The sequence below is a fragment of the Monodon monoceros genome, unplaced genomic scaffold (assembly GCF_005190385.1).
Source record: "Monodon monoceros isolate NGI ecotype Baffin Bay Population unplaced genomic scaffold, NGI_Narwhal_1 Super_Scaffold_4, whole genome shotgun sequence".
Taxonomy (NCBI): Eukaryota; Metazoa; Chordata; class Mammalia; order Artiodactyla; family Monodontidae; genus Monodon; species Monodon monoceros.
The window spans coordinates 66469529-66495157 of NW_021703781.1; the positions used below are offsets into that span (position 1 = coordinate 66469529).

At 45.0% G+C, this 25629-nt stretch overlaps 1 protein-coding gene across 1 annotated transcript in view; it reads left to right on the forward strand.

The window, feature by feature from the left end:
- Positions 1–25629, forward strand: part of VWA2 (von Willebrand factor A domain containing 2) — a 60617-nt gene that overhangs the window by 5182 nt on the left and 29806 nt on the right. Inside the window, 4 exon segments of the mRNA XM_029244731.1 lie at positions 4033–4094; positions 8956–9030; positions 10356–10489; positions 16329–16438. Coding sequence (XP_029100564.1) covers positions 4033–4094; positions 8956–9030; positions 10356–10489; positions 16329–16438 — 381 coding nt within the window.

The following is a 25629-nucleotide window of genomic DNA, read 5'->3' on the forward strand; positions in this document are numbered from 1 at the left end:
AGCACGATGGATCTGCTTAGGTTTGTCACCTAGTAGAGGGAGGGGCCCGTGTTCACTGAACGCCTTGCTCTGCATCGGGAACCTTCTGCACTCTCTTTTACCTTGTCCCCACGGCAGCCTGCGGAGGCTGCTAGAATCCTAGTTTTGTTAAAAAAAAAAAAAAAAAATTAACAGGCCTGAGCCTCAGAGTCCCGCGCGTGCCCAAGGTCAGAAGCTGTGATCCCAGAAAATCATCCTGAACCTCGGGACTAGACGGCGTGGAGAAGCCCTTTCCCTTTGCTCTGCACTGGCCCTTGTCTCCAGGCCTCGCCCCTTCCTGGCTTCCAGGCGCCAGGTGGGGACTTGTCCTGTGGCTGTTGTCTGAAGTAAGAGGAAAGAAAACAGGTCCTTGGGGAAGAGGAAAGTCTGTCTTGCTGGCATGAGCGGAGCAGGAGGCATGGCAGCCCCTCCACCAGCCGGTATCCTCTCGGTCTACCTTTCTCCCTTCGATTGTGTCTGGGAAGCTCCTGCCTTCCTCCCGCTTGCAGTATTGCGTGTCCAGTTTTCACTTAGATTAGGTGAGGATGTGAAGCCTCTGAGTTATTTGAAGCACAGAGACCCTCAGCTGGTTAGGATGTTCGATTTGGTTTGCTTCAGAAATGTTTTGAAATCCAGCAAGCTGAATAGACAGGGGAGTAAGGTCCGACCATCGTAGCTCCACGATGGAGGGGAGATCAAAAGGGGATTTTTTTTCTTAAACCAGAAGACACCTTGGTAGCATCTGGTCCAACCTCCTCATTTTGCAGGTGAGGAACTGTAGGCCCCTCTCAGGGTCGCACAGCATCAGGTGAGAAGTAGGGCCCCTGGATCCAGGATGCAGACTCTACCACCATGGGGTGGGCATGGCTCCTGCCTGTCCAGGGGTGACTTACGGTGTGCCAGCTCAGTGTGGATGGAGTTCAGGGCTGTGGCTCTAGGACTCTGAGCTGACTTCGGCTCCAGGAGTAGCATGGTTAGAGGAAAGCCTGTTGGATTAGGAGCCAGAGACTTGAGCTGTGTGATCACCCAGGACCCCTTCCCTTCTAAGCATCAGTGACGCCTTCCAATCATCTCTGGAGTGTGTACATTCATTCACTGAGTCTCCTCTTTACTTTTGACACCAGAGCGTGCCACCTGCGGGTAGGAGTGCAGGCCCAGGGGGTAAGCACGGGCCAGGAAAGCGCACCCACCACCACTGGTTATTCATATTTCCTGCAATTCCAGTAAGGTCTGGCAGTAGCACCTTCATGAACACGAGTTGGGTCATTTTTAACTCTTCTGCAGTTCACAAGAATATGCATTTCCTGGGTGACTTTGATTTTCAAGGCTCTCAGACTGGTCGGCAGATCCTCTGAATTCAGAGTGGAGTTCTGTTGTGTTCCTGCAGCTGGCAGGTGTGTTTTCAGTGCCCAGGCAGAGGTGGATGGGGTGCAGCAGACGAGTGAGACAAAAGCCACACGGCTGAGTCACCGAAGATGACCAGGAGACTCCTGCCAGGTGTTTTGGAGAACTGGCGTCCCCAGTGGAGGTGGGGGATCCAAAGGGCCAGGATCCATAATTGAAGATTTGGGGCTTCTGCCTTGCTCTCCACGTTCTTAGATGCAGGAGAGTGGCCATTACTGAGGATGTTAAAGGGATTTTTGGAGAGTGTCAGGTTGAAGTGAGTTTCCTTGCTGCATGTTGCATGCTTCTGTGCCCCCGCAGAGACTGACCGCTTCTGTCTCTGCCCTCGTCTCTATAGCCTGGGATTCTCCTGGAATCCTGCAGTGTTTCCCTTTCCACATCTCTGCTTAGGATTTTCTCTTTGGAATTAGCTCCTGACTGAGCATCTGTGTTATTTGTTTAGTGGAAAGAAACATGTGCATTGCCTGGCTCTTCCTAGTATGGTGGATTTACAGTGTTGTGTTAGTTTCAGGTGTACAGCAAAGTGAATTAGTTATACATATATCCACTTTTTTTTAGATTCTTTTCCCATATAGGCCATTACATAGTATTGAGTAGAGTTCCTTGTGCTATACACCAGGTTCTTATTAGTTATCTATTTTATATATAGTAGTGTGTACATGTCAGTCCCAATCTCCCAATTGATCCCTCCCTCCCCCCTTCTCCCCTGGTGACCATAAGTTTGTTTTCTATATTTGTGGCTCTACTTCTGTTTTGAAAATAAGTTCATTTGTACCCTTTTTTTTAGATTGCACGTATAAGTGATATCACATATTTGTCTTTCTGTGTGTGACTTCACTCAGTATGACAGTCTCTAGATCCATCCATGTTGCTGCAAATGGCATTACTTTGTTCTTTTTTTATGGCTGAGTAATATTCCATTGTATATATGTACCACATCTTCTTTATCCATTCCTCTGTTGATGGACATTTAGGTTGCTTCCATGTCCTGGCTATTGTAAATAGTGCCGCAGTGAATGTTGGGGTGCATGTATACTTTTGAACCATGGTTTTCTCTGGGTATATTCCCAGGAGTGGGATTGGTGGGTCATATGGTAGTTCTATTTTTAGTTTTTTAAGGAACCTCCATACTGTTCTCCATAGTGGCTGTATCAATTTACATTCCCACCAACAGTCAAGAGGGTTCCCTTTTCTCCACATCCTCTCCAGCATTTATTGTTTGTAGATTTTTTGATGATGGCCATTCTGACCCATGTGAGGTGATACCTCATTGTAGTTTTGATTTGAATTTCTCTAATAATTAGTGATGTTGAGCATCTTTTCTTGTGCTTTTTGGCCATTTATATGTCTTCTTTGGAGAAATGTCTATTTAGATCTTCTGCCCATTTTTTGATTGGGTTATTTTTTTTTTGATATTGAGCTACATGGGCTGTTTGTATATTTTGGAGATTAATCCCTTGTCAGTTGCTTCGTTGGCAAATATTTTCTCCCATCCTGAGGGTTGTCTGTTTGTTTTGTGTATGGTTTCCTTTGCTGTGCAAAAGCTTTTAAGTTTAATTAGATCCCATTTGTTTATTTCTGTTTTTATTTTCATTACTTTAGGAGGTGGGTCAAAAAAGATCTTGCTGTGATGTATGTTTAATGCAGAAAAACTGTAGGGTGAGATCTTGAATGTATTGCATCCCAAAGGACAAAAGATAGAATTTCTAGAACCTATTGTTGAGATATTTTTAGATTTTTTTCCCTGCTGAATTATGCTGGGCGGAAAAAGTCTAAATTTCATCTATATGTTCCCTTTCAGTTCTTACGCTACATGTATACTTAGCAAAATGTAAGTCTGTCTGAATTGTGCATCATATCTTTGTGATTGAAATGATAATATTGCATTTCCAGGCCTCACAGCTAAAATTAGAAGTAAACCTCAGATATGTGCCCATATGGAATCAAAGTTACGGTCTATGGTTTCCCAAGAAAAGCTCTCACTTCCCATCCTTAATATCTCCTTCAAAAATCGATAAGTAATCAGGCTCCATGGAACTGAATTTTACCCATACTATAAGCATTAGGCAACAAAAAAACTTTACAGAAATACTTTTGTTGCTTCCTCCGCCATGTTACTGTTTTTAAGTAATTTAGAAAGTGCGGGCTGGGAGACCTTGCTCGGTTTCAGAAAATGAAGACTTTGAAATCAAATCTTCAATCTATCAGAATCTAACTCCTTGTGAAGAAGTGGAGCTGCTAAGAGGGAGGGGCTTTCCCCAGGGTCCCATGGCTGGTCGGGGCCGAGGCTGAGCAGGGCCCGGGGTCTCTTAACTCTGGACACAGGGCACCTTGCCAGAGTCTGTGAAGGAGCTGTGGGCTTTGGAGCTAGGTGTCTGGGGAAGATGTTAGACTGTCCTTTAAAATCAGAGTCACTGGAGTAGTCTTCCCTGGCTTTTGGGGATTTGAGTCTTCTCCAGGCTACTGTAGTTGTCATGGCAAGGAGCAGCCTCTAGGGTCATATCTGTGCCCTGGGAGAGGCCGAGCCGTTGTGGTCTTGTTTGGAGGTGTGACTTGAGGAGCTCACAGAGCTGATTGCTGATGCTTTATTTTCTTGTCCTGGCCCTATAGTTATATCAACATGCCCTCTTTCCTGTTGCTGGAAGCCATCTGCATTTTCCTGTTTGCTGAAGGTAAGTGTTCTTGGTTGTGGGGCGAGGGTTAAGGTGTTGAGGGGTTTGATTTGCCTCACATCCTGTTGATTTTAACTTCTAAAGTTCTCTAGTGCATTTGTGTTTCTCCACCCCACGGCCACCTGCCTACTCTAAGCCACATCATCTGGTGTTTGGACCTCTGCAGTAGCCTCCTGACTGGTCTCCTTGGGTTCACCTGGTTCCCAGCCATCCTGTTTTTCACACATCAGCCATTTCAAAATGCAAATCTAATCATGTCTGGGCCCCTCTCCACTCCCATCTCCTACCTGAAACTTTTAAGTGATGTCCTGTTGCTCTTAAGAGGCCCTGCCTGGGACTTCCTGGCGGTCCAGTGGTTAAGACTTCAACTTGCAATGCAGGGGGTGCGGGTTCGATCCCTGATCGGGGAGCTAAGATCCCACATGCCCTGGGGACAAAAAAACAAAAAATTAAAAAAAAAAAAAAAAAAGGAATCAATATTGTAACAAATTCAATAAAGACTTCAAAAAATGGTCCACATCAAAAAAAGAAATTAAAAAAAAAAAAGAGGCCCTGCCTGATCTGATCCCGTGCCACCTGGTGTCCCCTCTGGAGCCCCCTCTGTCCACCCTTTGTGTTGCAGCCCACACTCCTTCCAGGCCTGCCCGGCACCCTTGCTCCCTCCCACCTTAGGGGTTCTCAGTTATGGTGGCCTCTCTGCCTGGATCATCGCCTCACCCCAACACTGCTCTTCTGGTCAACTCCTATGCATCTTCCAGCACCCAACACAGTTCCTCCTGGACCCCCAGATCAGGTCAGATCCCCCTATTAAAACCTCCTGTAGTGTTGAGTTCCTCTGCTGTGTAGCACTTAACACAGATATGAGTTTATTTCTGTGTGAATTTTTAAAAAATGATGTCCATCTTCTCCACTGGACATAAGCTCCATGAGAAAGAGACTCTGCCTATTCTTCCTACACCACTTACTGTGTGATCTTGGCTCCCAGCACTGAGCTTGGCACATAGTAGGTGCTCAAGAAGCAGATTAATGAATGAATAATGGAGCAAATCCGTTTTCTGTTTACTTCCCACTTTGGCCCTCCCAAGTTCTAGCCCCTTTGAAATATGAGATGGTAGAAAGGAATAGTGTGTTTTGTGGATTGTCGCCCAACGAGTAAGAACCAGTGGGCTGGGTGGCTGGCTGAGGCTAGCCCAGGGTCCTCTTGCGGTCTCTGAGGCTCTCTTCCAGTTCTTCCCTGCTCTGTGTTTCTGTGAGTAGGGGTACACTCTCTGCTCGTTGGCTGCTGTCACCACCTGCCTGTTCTCCGGAGCCTCAGGGAGATAAGAGAGGCTGGAAGAAGGGTGTGCTTGCCCAGCCTGCCTATCCCCTCTCTTGAAGCCATGTAGGTGCTGAATGTAACACAGTAGCTTCATGGCCAAGGAACTGGGGAGAGATGAGATGTGTTTGGGGACAGGGCCCGAATGCGGTCCCTGGGGGCCCAGGCACAGTAAAGGTTCTGTTCTAGCTCATCGTGGAACTTTACCCTCTGTAGCCTGTCCAGTTTACAGGGCACTTGATCTGACCACCCCTAGGTTGTACAGATGAGGCAGGGGAGGCCCAGAGAGGTTCTGTGATTTGCCTGGGGCTGCACAGCTATCAGTAGCAGGGCTGAGATGAAAACCCGCCACCCACTCCATCCCCTCCCCATCCAGCTTCTTAGCACCACCCATTGCCCCCGCCCTCCCCAGGTAGGTGGTCCTCAGAGGTGTGGGCTGACTTGGTTGGGAGAGGAAGCAACAGTCACACGTTCATCAGCTCCCTGTTCCAAGGGGAACTTCTGCAGAGTCCTGAGGTAGTTTCACAGGGGCGCAGTGGGGACATCACCCCGGTACCCGCTCCCCTGAAGGACGCCTCACCTGAAGCCTGGCACCCGCCAGGACAGCTGGGCACATGGTGCGGAGTTACCTTAGCTGAGTCACATCTGTAGTGAGCGGCCTCTGGTCACGGGGCGCCTCCTCCCTCCCATCCGGGGGGATGGCTGGTCTGTCTCCAGCTGGAGAATTTGCTGGTAAGATGGATTCCTTAGCTCCTGGACCCTTTGCCAGTAATTCATGGGCTCATTCAGGAAAGCTTAGTGCCTACTGGCTTTGACTACAGGGTCAAAGGATGTGAGCATTTTTATAGTTCTTAATTCATTTGGCCAAACTGTGTGCAGAGAGCTGGGCTGGGCTCTGTGGAGGACAGGTGGAGGTGTTCCTGCCCTCGGAGAACTTCCGGGGGTGCAGGGCTCATGGGAGCTGCACCGCATCACGGGATGGGCTGCAGCAGGAGCCCCCCCCAAGTTGACAAGATCTTGATGATGTCGAGTGCACTGACGCAGAAAGCCTCCATTTTCTGGAGGACCAATTTGCTGAATTACTGAGTGATTTTTGTGATCTTTTGTTTTTGGAGTTTGGGGGTAAGTGTTGCCTCTGCTTCTGTCCCAGCACCTGCCGTGTGTTTTTTGGAAGTGGAGGATTTTTTTTTCTTTAATTCAGTCTACCATCTGTATTGTAGTTTATGTCTTGTTTCTCCCTCTGGTGGCAAAATGGCAGTGGCGGACTTTCTTGGACTTCATGACATCTACTTACTTGTCTGACAGCTTTTGACTGTGGAGCTAATGGCTGGTTCAGCATTTTGGCCTGACAGCTTTTGACTGTGCAGCTAATGGCTGGTTCAGCATTTTGGCCTAGAACCATCTTCTACTCGAGTAGAGATTAAGGGGAGGGCATATCAGGTGAGCAGGAACTCAGATACGGTCGGGGGAGAAGTAGACACTGGTTTAGTTTGTTTTTCAGGGACTAGTGAATGTAGAGGAGCCACAGAAGGTGGAGCTGGGACCAGCCAAGGGGGTAGTTGCTTAATGCAGTGGTCCCCAACCTTTTTGGCTCCAGAGACTGGTTTTGTGGAAGACAGTTTTTCCACGGACCCACATGGAGGGGGATGGTTTCGGGGTGATTCAAGAGCATTACATTTATTATGCACTTTATTTCTATTATTATTACATTGTAATATATAATGAAATAATTACACAACTCACCATAATGCTGACAGGAGGCGGAGCTCAGGCGGTAACGTGAGCAATGGGGAGCGGCTCTAAATACAGATGAAGCTTCGCTCACTTGCCTGCCTGCTGCTCACCTCCCGCTGTGCAGTCCAGTTCCTAACTGGTCATGGACCAGTACTGGTCCATGGCCCAGGGGTTGGGGACCCCTGGCCTAATGAGCTCCAGGGGGTGCTGCCAACGAGAAGCATGCCCCCCAGAACCTGACATCAGTTTTTGGTGTCCTCCTCCTGGTCACCTTCCTGGCAGGGGCAAATCCCCCTGAGCCCAGCTTCCCTGTGTTGTGTGATTGCTACCCTACACCCACCCCCGCCTGGCTCCCTCTCCTTTACCTCTTTCCTCGGCAGTCCCTCCCACCCCATCTCACATTCCTTCATCTGCCCCATTCCTGGCCTGTCCGGCTCCTGGGCTTTGCTCACCCTCACTTTGTGCCCACTGTGCTTATCCAGCGGACATGGACATTTATAAGCATCTACATGTCTGCTTCTTCTGACAGTGACCATGCACAGTTGGCTTTTCAAATAATCCCTCCAAGTGGCACCTCACTGCTCACTGTCTTCAGAACTTTCTTTCTTTCTTTCTTTTTTTTTTTTTTTTTTTTGCGGTACGTGGGCCTCTCACTGCTGTGGCCTCTCCCGTTGCGGAGCACAGGCTCCAGACATGCAGGCTCAGGGGCCATGGCTCACGGGCCCAGCCGCTCTGCGGCATGTGGGATCTTCCCGGACCGGGGCACGAACCCGTGTCCCCTCCATTGGCAGGCGGACTCTCAACCACTGCGCCACCAGGGAAGCCCATCTTCACAACTTTCATCGGGGTTGGCTTGCTGTTCAGCACCTGGCTTGTTACCTGCCCTCAAAGTTTATTTTGAAAATTGTTGGCTGCTCATATGCCATTATTACAATTTTACTGGGTATCACATAGAAGAAAAAAATGTATCCACAAACTTTCTACCCCAAGACTTTTTAGCACTTGTTCATATTAATTGCATTGAATGAATGTATCAGTGTTTACTGAGAGTTCTATCTCTTTGGATATTTGTTATCGCCATCATTCCTCTGAAACAGGTAACATTGAAGGGAGTGTCTTGGTGCACATTTTCCCTTCTCTAAAGTTGTTTTTCCTTTGGATCAATTCCCAGGTGCGATACTATGGAGCCTAAGCACTTTGATGGCTCTTAATTCATTTGGCTAAATTGTTTTCCAAAAGGGTTGTACCAATTTACAGTGTCACCACTGGAAAAGCTTTTCCTGATTTAATCTTTCCCCAGTTACATTTAAATTTAAAACTTGATCATCTAAATTTCACATTTAAAAGGGCATCCCACTGTTTGCGTTAAAGTGTTTTGTCACCTGTTTGAAAATTTTCCTTGTGCTTTTCTATGAATTCTCTTTGTTCTATGAATTGTCTGTTCATATCCAAGGTTAATGTTTATGGCAAGATGCTACACCCCAGAGGGGCACTCAGTTATTATGCCTACCCAGGGACGAAACTCATCAGAATCACAGGCTCTCTATATCCCCCCATATATCTTTTAAATTTTTCTCTTCAGAATACCCAAATTTAAATGCAAAGATACCTGATAGAAGTGGGGCAATTGGTGGGGGCGGAGGGAATTATTTATGTTATCCATCTGGTAATTTTTAAGATACAATATCATTAAACTCTTTCACATTCCTGTTTTCTCTCTTGTGACCCGTTTGTTCTGGTCATATAACGTGGAGACTAAGACTCCTCCCCTCTCTGCCTTGTAATGACTGCTTCTGGTGTTTTCTCTCCTAGTGCCCCCATCCCTCCCTCTTCAGGAAGTCCATGTGAGCAAGCAGACCATTGGGAAGATTTCAGTCGCCAGCAAAAGTAAGCCCACGTTTTACTTAACCCTCCAAACACCTACTTCAGCCTCTGTGTGATGGACTCGAGAGAAGCCATGTTACTCCGGACAGTTTCTGCCCCACTCCTGTCTTCTTTCGTGCTGTGGCCAGAGTTATTTTCCCCAAACAGGGGCCTGACCAAGTTCCTCTCCTGGTTAAAAACCCTAGGAAGATCCCTGTTGCCGAATTTCTTGGCCCGTGCTTCAAGGTCTTCTGTTGTGTGACCACCATCTACGCAACCAGCCTCGTCTGCTGCCATATTCCTTCTCTTCCTCCCTGCTCGTCATCCCCTCCACATGCTCAAGCCACACCCGCCCACTCCTCGGGACCCTGCAGTCCCTTCCCTCCCTCTCTGGTGAAATCCCCCTTGCACGCTGCTACCAGGTGGCGCCTTCTCACTGGTGCTTCTCTGACTTCTTCTCTCTTGCATCTTCCTGGTGAGGTGATAGGGTGTGGACTCTGGAGCCACACCTGTGGACAGCCTCAGTTTGATTCCCGGCTCCACCACTTTCTGGTACTTTGGCCTTAGGAAATTCCTGAATTTCCCTGTGCCCTGCTCTCCTTATCTCTCCAATGGGAATGCAGATTGTAAATCTGTTTAGGGGTGGGGGTAGGGGGCTAGAGAGCTGATAGCTAAAGAGTACAGGGTTTCCTTTTGAGGAGATGGAAAATGTTCTAAAATTGATTGTGATGGTGATAAATACATCTGTGAATATACTAAAAACCATTGAAGTGTATACTTTAAATGGGTGACTGGTATGGTATGTGAATATTATCTCAATATAACTGTTGAAAAATAAAGAAATAGTATATCTCAAGGTGGTTATGAGAATTAAATAAATTAGTACATATAAAGTGTTTAAAGCAGCACCCGGCATATAGGAAAGATGCAGTCAGTGCTGGTTATCATTACGTAGACTCTTTGGTAATGCAGTCATATGAACCAGGGTGCCTGGCTGTGTCCCAGACAAGATTGTGACCCCTGAGGGCAGGAACCAAGGCTCTTGGGTGTCCCTCACTGGCCCAGTAGCCCCTCCTCTCATACGGCTCAGTTAGTGTTGTTGAATTAGACTCCTCCATTATTATACAGACTTTCATGAGTTGTGCTCATGGTAGGTGGGTGCTCCCTGCTGCAGAGGAGGGCTGCCTCTGGCCCAGAGTTTCTCCACTGTTATTTCCCCCATTGGGCTTAGAGGAGCTTGACCCACCACAAGGTTGTTTCCGCCTCCACTCTGCTTTGGGAGTAAGATCTTTTGGGGACCAGACTGTAGGGAAGCTGATTGTCACCCATTCTGTCCCCCTCTCCCCTAGTGATGTGGTGCTCGGCTGTGGCGGACGTCCTGTTTCTGATCGATGGCTCTCACAGCATTGGGAAAGGGAGCTTTGAAAGGTCCAAGCACTTTGCCGTCACAGTCTGTGATGCTCTGGACATCAACCCCAGGAGGGTGAGTGCAAGTCTCGTTGTCTTTGTATGAGGGCGTCTTTGGCTGCAAGTGACAGAAATTCTGTCTTAAGCAGAAGAGGGCATTTACTGGCTTGTGGAACCAGGAAGACTAAGGAGGTGAATCCTGGTTCTAGGCACAGTGGGATCCGGGGACTCAATCCCTCTCTTTTTCTCCTCCTCTTCATTTTGCTTCCCTCTGTTGGCTTCCTTCCCAGGCAGGTTTTCCTTACATAGCAAAGTTGCCCTACATTGTCCCTCAAGGTAGTCACCCCAGGAAAAAGAAAGTAGACTTCTTACGTGTAGAGCTGGCAGCAGTCCCAAGGAGGGCTCTGATTGGACGGGCATAGGTCACATGACAATCCCTTGACCAATCACAGAAGTCAAAGGGAAGAGCTTGTCTGGCCAAACCTGAGTCATGTGCTTATCCTCATTCTTGCAGTGGGGATGAACACTTGGATTTCCCACTAGAAAGACAGGTTGTGTTTGCAGAACAGTGGGAAAAAGAAAGCATGCTGGCAGACAAAAACTATAACTGCCTCTGAAGACTAGAGTCGTAATATGAAACACAGCTCCTACCCTCTCTGTTCACTTGAAAGGAACAGCTCCTGCCTAATCAATCCAGCCAGTATCTTCATTTCTTGTTCTTCCTTGTTTCAAATAGCAAGTCTTAAATGTCAGCAGTGCGCTAGCTGTGGCTCTTGTTGCTAAAGGGGCATTTTGGAACAACTCAACAGAAAAACAGGCAGTGAACACAGATAGTTCCCGGAAAATGAAACGTAGATGGCCCTTTGACATAGGAAGAGATGCCCAACCTCACTCAATGTAATAGCAAATCTCTGACCGATATACCATTTTTCACTTAACTAGATTAGCAAAACTCCAAAGTTTGGTGTCATGCTCCATTGGCAAGCCTGTAGGAAACCGGTGTTCTCATGCACTGCTGGTGGGAATGTGCAACGTCTCTATAGAGGAATCTGTAATAACAGTGTCTACCAAAATTACAAAGGCTGGGACCCTTTGACTCAGTATTTTATTCTACAGATACTCCCACAGGTGCAAAATAATGCACATATGAAGTTATTCATTGCAGTGTTGTTTGTAATTGTAAAAGATTTCAGGCAACCCAAAGGCCTGCTCACAGGGGACAGGTAAATCTATTATGGTGTCTTCATATAATGAAACACAGGGCAGCTTTAGAAAGTAAATGAGGAAAATCGCTGATGTGGAAAGACACCAAAACAAATTGAGTATAAAAATAAGGTGCAGGGCTTCCCTGGTGGTGCAGTGGTTGAGAGTCCACCTGCCGATGCAGGGGACACGGGTTCGTGCCCCGGTCCGGGATGATCCCACGTGCCGTGGAGCAGCTGGGCCCGTGAGCCATGCCCGCTGAGCCTGCAGGTCCGGAGCCTGTGCTCTGCAACGGGGGAGGCCACAACAGTGAGAGGCCCGGGTACCACAAAAAAAAAAAAGGTGCAAATGGTATGTATAATGTGTTACCTTTTATGAAAAATGGAGATGAAAAGAGTCTATGTTTGTATTCGTCTGTATGTGCATGAAGAAACTCTGGAGGGATTTGTAAGAGGCTAAGAGCAGCGGTTTCCCATTGAGGGAGAGGGTGGGAACTGAGCAGATGGAGCACAAGTCCAGAGGGAGGCCCATCGGTATAGACGTCTTTATACTTTATGGATTTTGAACCACGTGAACTGACTCAAAAATCGAGTAAATTTAAGGAGGGCATTTTGGTCTGGAAAGCTATAATTACTTGAATTAGGGGCTAGTCACATACAGGTCGGGGAAGAAAGTGGTTTTCCAAGATGGCATTCCTGGGTTAATCCTAGAAAAACTTCTAGGATTTAGGAGCAAAATAATGGCTTTTAACGAGGGCCAGATTTTCTCCAGAATGACATGTCATTTGTGGAGAGTGAGCACATTACCCTGGACCTCAGGCTGTCTTGCATGGTTATAGCTGACATCATTCCATCGAGGCATGAACAGCCTGGAAGTTCCAACTATGTAGTCAACCCATCACAGACCCTCAGAGGGTCAGGGCCAAGGGCAGCTCAATCTCTACCCTCCTACACACAGGGCCCTGATTTTGAAAGGAAGTGATTCTCTATGAAGTTTCACTAATTTTTTCATGGAGGAAGAGCCATAAAGATCAAACACTGTTGACCTTGGCATGGATATAATATGTCCTGAAACGGGTGGCCTGGAGACCCCAGCGGATGGCAGGTTGGAAGGGAAGAGTTGTGTGGATTATTAGAGAATGTTTTACAGCTGAAGAAACAGGCTCAGAGAGGCTAAGTGACTGCCTAGGGTCACACAGCAATCTTAGAAGAGAGCTAAGCTTGGAAGAACTGGTGCTCTTGACTCTCAGCCCAGGACTTCACATTCTGCTGTCACAACCACGTAGCACGTGGACAGCAGGCAACATGGTGGTGTGTGTATGTGTATCTGTGTATGCGGAAGTGGTGGGTGCTGATGGAATTCAGCATCCTCAAAGAGAGGGTGAGAAAACTATGACAGAAAAACTTGATGGACGGTGCTGTTGGGAGCAACTATCTCAACACACAGGTCCCCAGATTTCAGGGAATTTAATCTCAATGTTGCCAAACCATGTCTAGAATGTGGCATTTTTTAGGCTAGATATTGGCAAACCAGACGGTGCCCACAGCAAGGAGACAGAACATTGAGAGGCCTGGACTTTTCCATGTGAGGGAACCTGATTATCATTTTCATGGGAAAGAGGGTGCCTAGCGGCTCTCTTTTATTAAGAGGACATAGCCTGGGTGTTGAGGGAACTGTATTTGGCTTGTCCTGAGAAAACTTTCTCACAGCAAGACCTGTTGAGCAAAGGAGTTGGGTGTCTATTTCACGAGCAAATGAGAACCTCCACCTCCAAGATGCTCAGACTCGATGGAATTGCTAGCGAAGGGTTTTTGCATTAGGGTGATTTCAGGTGCTTCAGTCTGACTTGTGGCTTCAGGTTTTGTGTGTTTGCTGCTGCATTTTGGTGTCATCGTCTTATCTCCATGTACAAGGGATTTGATTTGCACCTAATTTTACTTTCCAGGAAGAAATTTTTAAGTAGCTATAAATTAAGGCTTTTTATGGAGGCTCTGTTTTGGATTTAAGGTGTTTAAAAAGTCTTCCTCTCAACCCTTAAGCTGAGAAGTTCACTTCCTGGCTCTAATATAATGATTGCAGCAGAGTGATTGCAGTGTGGTGAGAAATCTGGGCGGGCTTGCTTCTGAGCATACAGTAAACTGAAGATAAAAGGTAACTATTTTGCTCCCAAACCACCAATTAAATTAAATGCCTTGACTACAGACTCAAGCTATTTCCATCTTGTTTAGTTTTGAAGTTGGCTCCTTCCTGTTTAATTTAAATAAATACACCCAGCTGTTGGTCTCAAGGGAGTTTTTAAACTAATTCATTCATTTGCATGGTTCCAAAAAAAAAAGACATTCAATGAAAAATATCCCTCCCAGTCACACATTTTCTATTTGCCCAGCCCCGTCCCCCTGCTGTCTTGAGCGTCCTTACAGAATCGCTTCATGCAAATATAAGCAATATGAATATATATTCTAATTTTTGCCCTTTTAACACAAAGGGTAGCATGCTATACACACAGTTTTATCCCTTGCCTTTTTCTCTTCACATTATCTTGGAAGTCTTTCCATATCTAGGTAGATAGGTAATATAGGTCTTAATATAGGCATATACACTATATCATTTTTTATAGCTGATTTATGTTCCATTGTAAGGATTTACCGAGGTTTAGTTAACCAACCCTTATTGATGGACATCCACTATTACAAATATATTGTGAGCTTGTAAATATGTCATTTCACACATGTAAAAGTATATAGCTGTAGGATAAATTCCCGATAGCCCCATGCATTAGTAATTTTCAATAAATATTGACAAATTTCTCTCTATGGATGCCATAACATTTATGTTCTTATAGCAGTGTTTGAGAATACTGGTTTCCCCCTGCAAACATTGTTATCTGGCTTTTTGCTACATCTCAGTGCAACACGATCAAGCATCTTTTCTTATTAAAGAGCCGTTTTGTATTTCCTGTTCTGTGATCTCTGTTCATAGCCTTGGCCCATTTTTCTGTTGGATTGTTGGTCTTTACACATATCAATTCCTAGACACTCTCTATATATTGGGGAAACTAACCCTTTGTCTCTGACGTGAGTTGCAAATAACTTCATTTTGTCTTCATTTTTTGGTTGTGTTATGGTATGTTTTGCCCTGTAGAAGTTTTCTTCACGTAGTCAGATTTATCAGTTTTCCTTTACGAATGCTGGATTGCAAGTCTTTTCTACTTTGAAGTTACGAAGGAATTCTCCCAAGTTTTCTAGAACTTTTATGGTTACATTTTTGACATTTCAATCTTGAATCCATTTGCAATTTATCCTTTATTCTTTTGCAGATGGCTATCCAGTTGTCCCAATATCACTTACTGACTGTACCATCTTTTCCCAGTGGTTTGAGATGCTCCCTTTATCACATGCTAAATTCAAGGGAGATTTTAAACGGGTCGCCTTTCAGAAACTCCTTCCTGAGGTTCTCTACTACTCTGCTTTCCGGTGTCCCTCTCCCTCACATGCCCACCCAAGACCTTCCTATTTAAGATTCCCAACAGCTCCTCCTCAGAACTTCCTGTGGGAGGAAGGTCCAATGGGCTGTGCTCCCTGGAAGCAGATGCAGCTGGCCTGGTGTGGCCAAGTGCTTTGATCGGCTCCCAAGCGCCAGGCCTGTTAAGGGATCAGCAGTGAAGGAACTCACAGAGCAGGAAAAAAATCAGCGTTGTTGTTTAAATATGAATCACTTGGCCCATTTGCAATCTTGGGCAGAATCGGGGTTAATTGTGAGAATAAGTAACTGAGAATGTAGTTTCTCCAGGAGTTTAGAGAGCCAATGACTAGGTGCAGGGGTTAGGCCCTCAAGAGGAAGCTTAAATGTTTAAACCCTTCTCTGCTTGACACACACTAATCTTAAGGATCCAGGGAATGACTTTACTCAGTTTCCCTTCTCCAGTTTTGTAAGGCATTGGATTTTCTCCCATGGCCTCCTGAATGAGGATGCAAAATCAGGACTCGCCAGTGGCTCTCATAACCTCCGATACTTCAGCTCCAATAGCGCTCGTCTCCGATTAGGGAGCTGCTTGTCCCCCAGTCTGACTGTGGCCTGGAGATCTGGCCTTTCCCTAGCTTGGCAGGAGGAGGCCTGGAAGGGTGGGTCCCCCAACCAAGGATGGATGTGTGGTGGCTGCGGATAGCTTCTGTGACACCCCTGGTTGGGAGTTTAGCTGAAGTCGTGTGCTGGCTGAGAAGGTGATCGGCATAACAGGCTTAGTGAAGATCAGAGGCACCAAGTCCAAAGGCTGCGCTCCTGTCTTACTAGCCCTGGGCCAGACCTGTATCCTCTTTGTTTTAGTTTCTCCAGCAGTAATGTGGGTAGGAATAGCACCTCTGTGGGTTAAATGAAATAAAGAGTTGAGAAGGCTTAAAACAGTGCTTACGCCTGGGAGGCAGTAAGTGTGAGCAGAGACCCTAAAGCTCACAGCTCCGCCAAGAGAGCTGTCGGAATGGGGGTCGAATTGGTGTGGTCATTGTGGAGTATGGGCAGATGTGACCGTCTCCTTCCAGATTGTCCTCTCAGTCTTTGGAACCTTCTTTTAAGGACATGAGAGAAATACCAGCACTGGTATTTGTGAGTGGGCAGGAGGCAGGGTCGTTAACCTTTCTCGTCCCTTCTTTCCTCTTAGGGATGTTTGTGTCTTGACCCTGCTCTCGGGCCCCAGGGCCCTCTGTCTCCCACTGCAGGTCAAGGTGGGAGCCATCCAGTTCAGTTCCGCCCCTCGTCTGGAATTCCCCATGGATGCGTTTTCAACCCAACAGGAAGTGAAGGCAAGAATCAAGAGGATGGTTTTCAAGTAAGTACGATCAGATGATCAGATACTGCCGTGGTTAGGATGAAGCTAGCTGCTCTCAGAATCGTCCCTTGAAGGGTTGGGCCTGCTCTTGACCTCACAGAGAGAGAGGCTGTGGCCCGCCTTCCGAAAGCCCAGCGGAGCGCTGCGGGTGATAAGAATTCCCTTCTCAAAGCTGCCCCTTATTACATGATAATGTCCCAGGTGGAAACTTAAATGCAAGTTAAAAAAAAAAGATTTGCTGTTACTGTGTGTGGCTGTTAGCTGGGAGAAAGGGGTAGTGAAGGTGGAGACAGGTTAAGAGCATGAGGTGGTAGGAAGAACCCTGGGTCCTTCTCCCAGTTCTGTCCCTGGTGACCACACAGCCAGGAGAATTCACCATGCTTCTTGGAGCCTCATTTTTGTGATCTAAAAAGAGTAAGTGGTCCTCTGTTACTGAGAGCACTTTAAAAATGATGCATTTCTGTTTGTGTGCTCATACACATATACATCCTATAAATATATATATATATATGTAATGAGTCATAATTTTACTCACAAGTCAGCTGATGTGTGCATATGCACATACATATATGTGTATACATATATTTTATGTATAAATTTTTTTTTTTTTTTTTTTTTTGTGGTACACGGGCCTCTCACTGTTGTGGCCTCTCCCGTTGCGAAGCACAGGCTCCAGACGCGCAGGCTCAGCGGCCATGGCTCACGGGCCCAGCCGCTCCGCGGCCTGTGGGATCTTCCCGGACCGGGGCACGAACCTGTGTCCCCTGCATCGGCAGGCGGACTCTCAACCACTGCGCCACCAGGGAAGCCCTATGTATAAATATTTTATATATGTGTCTTATATACATACACATATACAGCTACATGGATATAAATGTGTGTTATACATATGCATGTATATACATGTACATACAGTGTTCTTCATAAGCCCTCACAGAGGGATGCCTTTATTTGTCACCTGCCACTCTGATCTCTGGATCTTCTTTGCCCCCTGCTGCCTCTTGCCCCAGCGGATCTGAAGTTCCACTCAAGTCCATGGTCCCAGCCATGTACAGCCGTCACCTCCGCTTGCAAAGGCTCTGAGGTCCTTTAATAGGCCTCGGGCCTCTGTAGGTCCCCAGTGCTCTCAATAAGCCAGAATCCCCACACTGGACACAGCAGGAACTCTGGGTGTCCTACAGGTCCCAGAGACCCCCAGTGACTTTTCTTAAAATTTTTATTTTATATTGGACCATAGTTGAATTACAATGTTGTGTTAGTTTCAGGTGTACAGAAAAGTGATTCAGTTATACATATATCTATTCTTTCTTAGATTCTTTTCTCATTTAGGTTATTACAGAATACTGAGCACAGTTCCCATGCTATACAGTAGGTCCTTGTTGGTTATTTTATTTTATTTTACTTTTTTAATAACAAAATGAATCAGGTATACATATACATATGTTCCCATATCTCTTCCCTCTTGCGTCTCCCTCCCTCCCACCCTCCCTATCCCACACCTCCAGGTGGTCACAAAGCACTGAGCTGATCTCCCTGTGCTATGCGGCTGCTTCCCACTAGCTATCTACCTTACGTTTGGTAGTGTATATATGTCCATGCCACTCTCTCACTTTGTCACAGCTTACCCTTCCCCCTCCCCATATCCTCAAGTCCATTCTCTAGTAGGTCTGTGTGTTTATTCCTGTCTTACCCCTAGGTTCTTCATGACATTTTTTTTTCTTAAATTCCATATATATGTGTTAGCATACAGTATTTGTCTTTCCCTTTCTGACTTACTTCACTCTGTATGACAGACTCTAGGTCTATCCACCTCATTACAAAGAGCTCAATTTCGTTTCTTTTTATGGCTGAGTAATATTCCATTGTATATATGTGCCACATCTTCTTGATCCATTCATCTGATGATGGACACTTAGGTTGTTTCCATCTCCTGGCTATTGTAAATAGAGCTGCAATGAACATTTTGGTACATGACTCTTTTTGAATTATGGTTTTCTCAGGGTATATGCCCAGTAGTGGGATTGCCGGGTCATATGGTAGTTCTATTTGTAGTTTTTTAAGGAACCTCCATACTGTTTTCCACAGTGGCTGTATCAATTACATTCCCACCAACAGTGCAAGAGGGTTCCCTTTTCTCCACGTCCTCTCCAGCATTTATTGTTTCTAGATTTTTTGATGATGGCCATTCTGACTGGTGTGAGATGATATCTCATTGTAGTTTTGATTTGCATTTCTCTGATTTAGATTAATGATGTTGAGCATTCTTTCATGTGTTTGTTGGCAGTCTGTATATCTTCTTTGGAGAAATGTCTATTTAGGTCTTCTGCCCATTTTTGGATTGGGTTGTTTGATTTTTTGTTATTGAGCTGCATGAGCTGCTTATAAATTTTGGAGATTAATCCTTTGTCAGTTGCTTCATTTGCAAATATTTTCTCCCATTCTGAGGGTTGTCTTTTCATCTTGTTTATGGTTTCCTTTGCTGTGCAAAAGCTTTGAAGTTTCATTAGGTCCCATTTGTTTATTTTTGTTTTTATTTCCATTTCTCTAGGAGGCGGGTCAAAAAGGATCTTGCTGTGATTTATGTCATAGAGTGTTCTGCCTATGTTTTCCTCTAAGAGTTTGATAGTTTCTGGCCTTACATTTAGGTCTTTAATCCATTTTGAGCTTATTTTTGTGTATGGTGTTAGGGAGTGATCTAATCTCATACTTCTACATGTACCTGTCCAGTTTTCCCAGCACCACTTATTGAAGAGGCTGTCCTTTCTCCACTGTACATACCTGCCTCCTTCATCAAAGGTAAGGTGACCATATGTGTGTGGGTTTATCTCTGGGCTTTCTATCCTGTTCCATTGATCTATCTTTCTGTTTTTGTGCCAGTACCATACTGTCTTGATTACTGTAGTATAGTCTGAAGTCAGGGAGCCTGAATCCTCCAGCTCCGTTTTTCGTTCTCAAGATTGCTTTGGCTATTCGGGGTCTTTTGTCTTTCCATACAAATTGTGAAAGTTTTTGTTCTAGTTCTGTGAAAAATGCCAGTGGTAGTTTGATAGGGATTGCATTGAATCTGTAGATTGCTTTGGGTGGTAGAGTCATTTTCACAATGTTGATTCTTTCAATCCAAGAGCATGGTATATCTCTCCATCTATTTGTATCATCTTTAATTTCTTTCATCAGTGTCTTATAATTTTCTGCATACAGGTCTTTTGTCTCCTTAGGTAGGTTTATTCCTAGATATTTTATTCTTTTTGTTGCAGTGGTAAATGGGAGTGTTTTCTTGATTTCACTTTCAGATTTTTCATCATTAGTGTATAGGAATGCCAGAGATTTCTGTGCATTAATTTTGTATCCTGCTACTTTACTAAATTCATTGATTAGCTCTGGTAGTTTTCTGGTAGCATCTTTAGGATTTTCTATGTATACTATCATGTCATCTGCAAACAGTGACAGCTTTACTTCTTTTCCGATTTGGATTCCTTTTATTTCCTTTTCTTCTCTGATTGCTGTGGCTAAAACTTCCAAAACTATGTTGAATAAACTATGTTGAATTGCTCTGGCTAAAACTTCCAAAACTATGTTGAATAAAACTTCCAAAACTATGGTGAGAGTGGGCAACCTTGTCTTGTTGCTGATCTTAGTGGAAATGGTATCAATTTTTCACCATTGAGGACGATGTTGGCTGTGGCTTTGTCATATATGGCCTTTATTATGTTGAGGAAAGTTCCCTCTATGCCTACTTTCTGCAGGGTTTTTATCATAAATGGGTGTTGAATTTTGTCAAAAGCTTTCTCTGCATCTATTGAGATGATCATATGGTTTTTCTCCTTCAATTTGTTAATATGGTGTATCACGTTGATTGATTTGCATATATTGAAGAATCCTTGCATTCCTGGAATAAACCCCGCGTGATCATGGTGTATGATCCTTTTAATGTGCTGTTGGATTCTGTTTGCTAGTAATTTTGTTGAGGATTTTTGCATCCATGTTTGTCAGTGATATTGGCCTGTAGTTTTCTTTCTTTGTGACATCCTTGTCTGGTTTTGGTATCAGGGTGATGGTGGCCTCGTAGAATGAGTTTGGGAGTGTTCCTCCCTCTGCTATATTTTGGAAGAGTTTGAGAAGGATAGGTGTTAGCTCTTCTCTAAATGTTTGACAGAATTCACCTGTGAAGCCATCTGGTCCTGGACTTTTATTTGTTGGAAGATTTTTAATCACAGTTTCAATTTCAGTGCTTGTGATTGGTCTGTTCATATTTTCTATTTCTTCCTGATTCAGTCTTGGCAGGTTGTGCATTTCTAAGAATTTGTCCATTTCTTCCAGGTTGTCCATTTTATTGGCATAGAGTTGCTTGTAGTAATCTCTCATGATCTTTTTTATTTCTGCAGTGTCAGTTGTTACTTTTCCTTTTTCATTTCTAATCCTATTAATTTGAGTCTTCTCCCTTTTTTTCTTGATGAGTCTGGCTAATGGTTGATCAATTTTGTTTATCTTCTCAAAGAACCAGCTTTTAGTTTTATTGATCTTTGCTATCGTTTCCTTCATTTCTTTTTCATTTATTTCTGATCTGATTTTTATGATTTCTTTCCTTCTGCTAACTTTGGGGTTTTTTTGTTCTTCTTTCTCTAATTGCTTTAGTTGCAAGGTTAGGTTGTTTATTCGAGATGTTTCCTTTTTCTTAAGGTAGGATTGTATTGCTATAAACTTCCCTCTTAGAACTGCTTTTGCTGCATCCCATAGATTTTGGGTCGTCGTGTCTCCATTGTCATTTGTTTCTAGGTATTTTTTGATTTCCTCTTTGATTTCTTCAGTGATCTCTTGGTTATTTAGTAGTATATCGTTTAGCCTCCATGTGTTTGTATTTTTTACAGATCTTTTCCTGTAATTGATATCTAGTCTCATAGCATTGTGGTCGGAAAAGATACTTGATACAATTTCAGTTTTCTTAAATTTACCAAGGCTTGATTTGTGACCCAAGATATGATCTATCCTGGAGAATGCTCCATGAGCACTTGAGAAAAATGTGTATTCTGTTGTTCTTGTATGGAATGTCCTATAAATATCAATTAAGTCCATCTTGTTTAATGTATCATTTAAAGCTTGTGTTTCCTTATTTATTTTCATTTTGGATCATCTGTCCATTGGTGAAAGTGGGGTGTTAAGGTCCCCTACTATGAATGTGTTACTGTCGATTTCCCCTTTTATGGCTGTTAGTATTTGCCTTATGTATTGAGGTGCTCCTATGTTGGGTGCATAAATATTTACAATTGTTATATCTTCTTCTTGGATTGATCCCTTGATCATTATGTAGTGTCCTTCTTTGTCTCTTCTAAAAGTCTTTATTTTAAAGTCTATTTTGTCTGATATGAGAATTGCTACTCCAGCTTTCTTTTGGTTTCCATTTGCATGAAATATCTTTCTCCATCCCCTTACTTTCAGTCTGTATGTGTCTCTAGGTCTGAAGTGGGTCTCTTGTAGACAGCAAATATATGGGTCTTGTTTTTGTATCCATTCAGCCAATCTGTGTCTTTTGGTGGGAGCATTTAGTCCATTTACATTTAAGGTAATTATCAATACATATGTTCCTATTCCCATTTTTTTAATTGTTTTGGGTTCGTTATTGTAGGTCTTTTCCTTCTCTTGTGTTTCTTGCCTAGAGAAGTTCCTTTAGCAGTTGTAAAGCTGGTTTGGTGGTGCTGAACTCTCTCAGCTTTTGCTTGTCTGTAAAGGTTTTAATTTTTCCATCAAATCTGAATGAGATCCTTGCTGGGTAGAGTAATCTTGGTTGCAGATTTTTCTCCTTCATCACTTTAAATATGTCCTGCCACTCACTTCTGGCTTGCAGAGTTTCTGCTGAGAGATCAGCTGTTAACCTTATGGGGATTCCCTTGTGTGTTATTTGTTGTTTTTCCCTTGCTGCTTTTAATATGTTTTCTTTGTATTTAATTTTTGACAGTTTGATTAATATGTGTCTTGGCGTATTTCTCCTTGGATTTATCCTGTATGGGACTCTCTGTGCTTCCTGGACTTGATTAACTATTTCCTTTCCCATATTAGGGAAGTTTTCAACTATAATCTCTTCAAATATTTTCTCAGTCCCTTTCTTTTTCTCTTCTTCTTCTGGAACCCCTATAATTCGAATGTTGGTATGTTTGATGTTGTCCCAGAGGTCTCTGAGACTGTCCTCAGTTCTTTTCATTCTTTTCTCTTTATTCTGCTCTGCAGTAGTTATTTCCACTATTTTATCTCCCAGGTCACTTATCCGTTCTTCTGCCTTAGTTATTCTGCTATTGACCCCATCTAGAGTATTTTTAATTTCATTTATTGTGTTGTTCATCGTTGCTTGTTTCATCTTTTGTTCTTCTAGGTCCTTGTTAAATGTTTCTTGCATTCTGTCTATTCTATTTCCAAGATTCTGGATCATCTTTACTATCATTCTTCTGAATTCTTTTTCAGGTAGACTGCCTATTTCCTTTTCATTTGTTAGGTCTGGTGGGTTTTTATCTTGCTCCTTCATCTGCTGTGTGTTTTTCTGTCTTCTCATTTTGCTTATCTTACTGTGTTTGGGGTCTCCTTTTTGCAGGCTGCAGGTTCGTAGTTCCCGTTGTTTTTGGTGTCCCCAGTGGCTAAGATTGGTTCAGTGGGTTGTGTAGGCTTCCTGGTGGAGGGGACTAGTGCCTGTGTTGTGGTGGATGAGGCTGGATCTTGTCTTTCCGGTGGGCAGGTCCACGTCTGGTGGTGTATTTTGGGGTGTCTGTGGACTTATTATGATTTTAGGCAGCCTCTGTGCTAATGGGTGGGGTTGTATTCCTGTCTTGCTAGTTGTGTGGCATAGGATGTCCAGCACTGTAACTTGCTGGTCGTTGAGTGAAGCTGGGTGCTGTTGTTGAGATGGAGATCTCTGGGAGATTTTCGCCGTTTGATATTATGTGGAGCTGGGAGGTCTCTTGTGGACCAGTGTCCTGAAGTTGGCTCTCCCACCTCAGAGGCACAGCACTGACACCTGGCTGTAGCACCAAGAGCCTTTCATCCACACGGCTCAGAATAAAAGGGAGAAAAAGTAGAAAGAATGAATTAGTAGAAGAAAGAAAGGAAGGAAGGAAGGAAGGAAGGAGGGAGGGAGGGAGGAGGGAAGGAAGGAAAAAAGAAAGAAGATAAAGTAAAATAAAATAAGATAAACTATAATAAAGTTGTTAAAATAAAAAAATAATTATTAAGAGGAAAAAAAAGAAAAAAATTTTTTATAAAAAGCAAAAAAACCCCAAAACAGACGGATAGAACCCTAGGACAAATGGTGGAAGCAAAGGTATACAGACAAAATCTCACACAGAAGCATACACATACACACTCACAAAAAAAGGAAAAGGGGAGAAAATCATAAATCTTGCTCTCAAAGTCCACCTCCTCAATTTGGGATGATTCGTTGTCTATTCATGTATTCCACAGATGCAGGTACATCAAGTTGATTGTGGAGCTTTAATCCGCTGCTTCTGCGGCTGCTGGGAGAGATTTCCGTTTCTCTTCTTTGTTCTCACAGCTCCCAGGGGCTCAGCTTTGGATTTGGCCCCGCCTGTGCGTGTAGGTCGCCGGAGGGCGTCTGTTCTTTGCTCAGACAGGATGGGGTTAAAGGAGCCGCTGATTCGGAGGCTCTGGCTTACTCAGGCCGGGGTGGGGAGGGGGGAGGGAGGGGCACTGCGTGCGGGGCGGGCCTGCGGCGGCAGAGGTGGGCATGACGTTGCACCAGCCTGAGGCGCGCTGTGCGTTCTCCCAGGGGAGTTGTCCCTGGATCCCGGGACCCTGGCAGTGGCGGGCTGCACAGGCTCAGCGGAAGGGGGGCGTGGAGAGTGACCTATGCTCGCACACAGGCTTCTTGGTGGCGGCAGCAGCAGCCTTAGCGTCTCATGCCCGTCTCTGGGGTCCACGCTTTTAGCCGCGGCTCGCGCCCGTCTCTGGAGCTCCTTTAAGCAGCGCTCTTAATCCCCTCTCCTCGTGCACCAGGAAACAAAGAGGGAAGAAAATGTCTCTTGCCTTTTCGGCAGTTCCAGACTTTTCCCCGGACTCCCTCCCAGCTAGCCGTGGTGCACTAACCCCCTGCAGCCTGTGTTCACGCCGCCAACCCCAGTCCTCTCCCGACGCTCCGACCAAAGCCCGAGCCTCAACTCCCAGACCCGCCCGCCCCGGCGGGTGAGCAGACAACCCTCTCGGGCTGGTGAGTGCCGGTCGGCACAGATCCTCTGTGCAGGAATCTCTCCGCTTTGCCCTCCACACCCCTGTGGCTGCGCTCTCTTCCGCGGCTCCGAAGCTTTCCCCCTCCGCCACCCACAGTCTCCACCCGCGAAGGGGCTTCCTAGTGTGTGGAAACCTTTCCTCCTTCACAGCTCCCTCCCACTGGCGCAGGTCCCGTCCCTATTCTTTTGTCTCTGTTTATTCTTTTTTCTTTTGCCCTACCGAGGTACGTGGGGGGTTTCTTGCCTTTTGGGAGGTCTGAGGTCTTCTGCCAGCGTTCAGTAGGTGTTCTGTAGGCGTTGTTCCACGTGTAGATGTCTGGTTATCTATTTTAAATAGAGTAGTGTGTATATGTCATTCCCAATTTATCCCTATCCCCACCTTTCCCCTTTAGTAACCATAAGTTTGTTTTCCACGTCTGAGTCTGTTTCTGTTTTATGCGTAAGTTCATTTGTATCATCATTTCCACTTCCAAATAACTGATATCATATATTTGTTTTTGTCTGACTGACTTACTACCTAGGAGTTCACTGACTAGAGAAAACAAGATCCTTGCATTGAAGCTTAAATTCTATTGCTGGTGGGGAAGAGGGGGTGGGGAGGTAGATAACATGCCAATGAGTAAATATAAAATAATTCTGTTAGTGATAAGTATAAAAAAAGAGAGAAGAAAAATATATTTGAGAAAACATCAGTGTGCTAGGGGTTAGGAGTGCAGGGATGCAGGCTGCTCCTGTTTTGTAGCGTGGTCGGGGAAGGCGTCGCTGATAAGGTGCCAGGTGACCAGCAGTGTGATGAAAGTCAAGGAGAGGTTCCTGTCCTTGCTGGAGAAGGATGGTCCAGGTGATGGCTCCGAGGAGCGTGCTTGGCGTATTCAAAAGGAACAGCCGGGAGCCAATGTAGTTGCATCCTTGGGTGTGCTGTTCCTCCCAACAGCTGCGGGGTGTCTCAATGCTTCCCAGGAAACCACT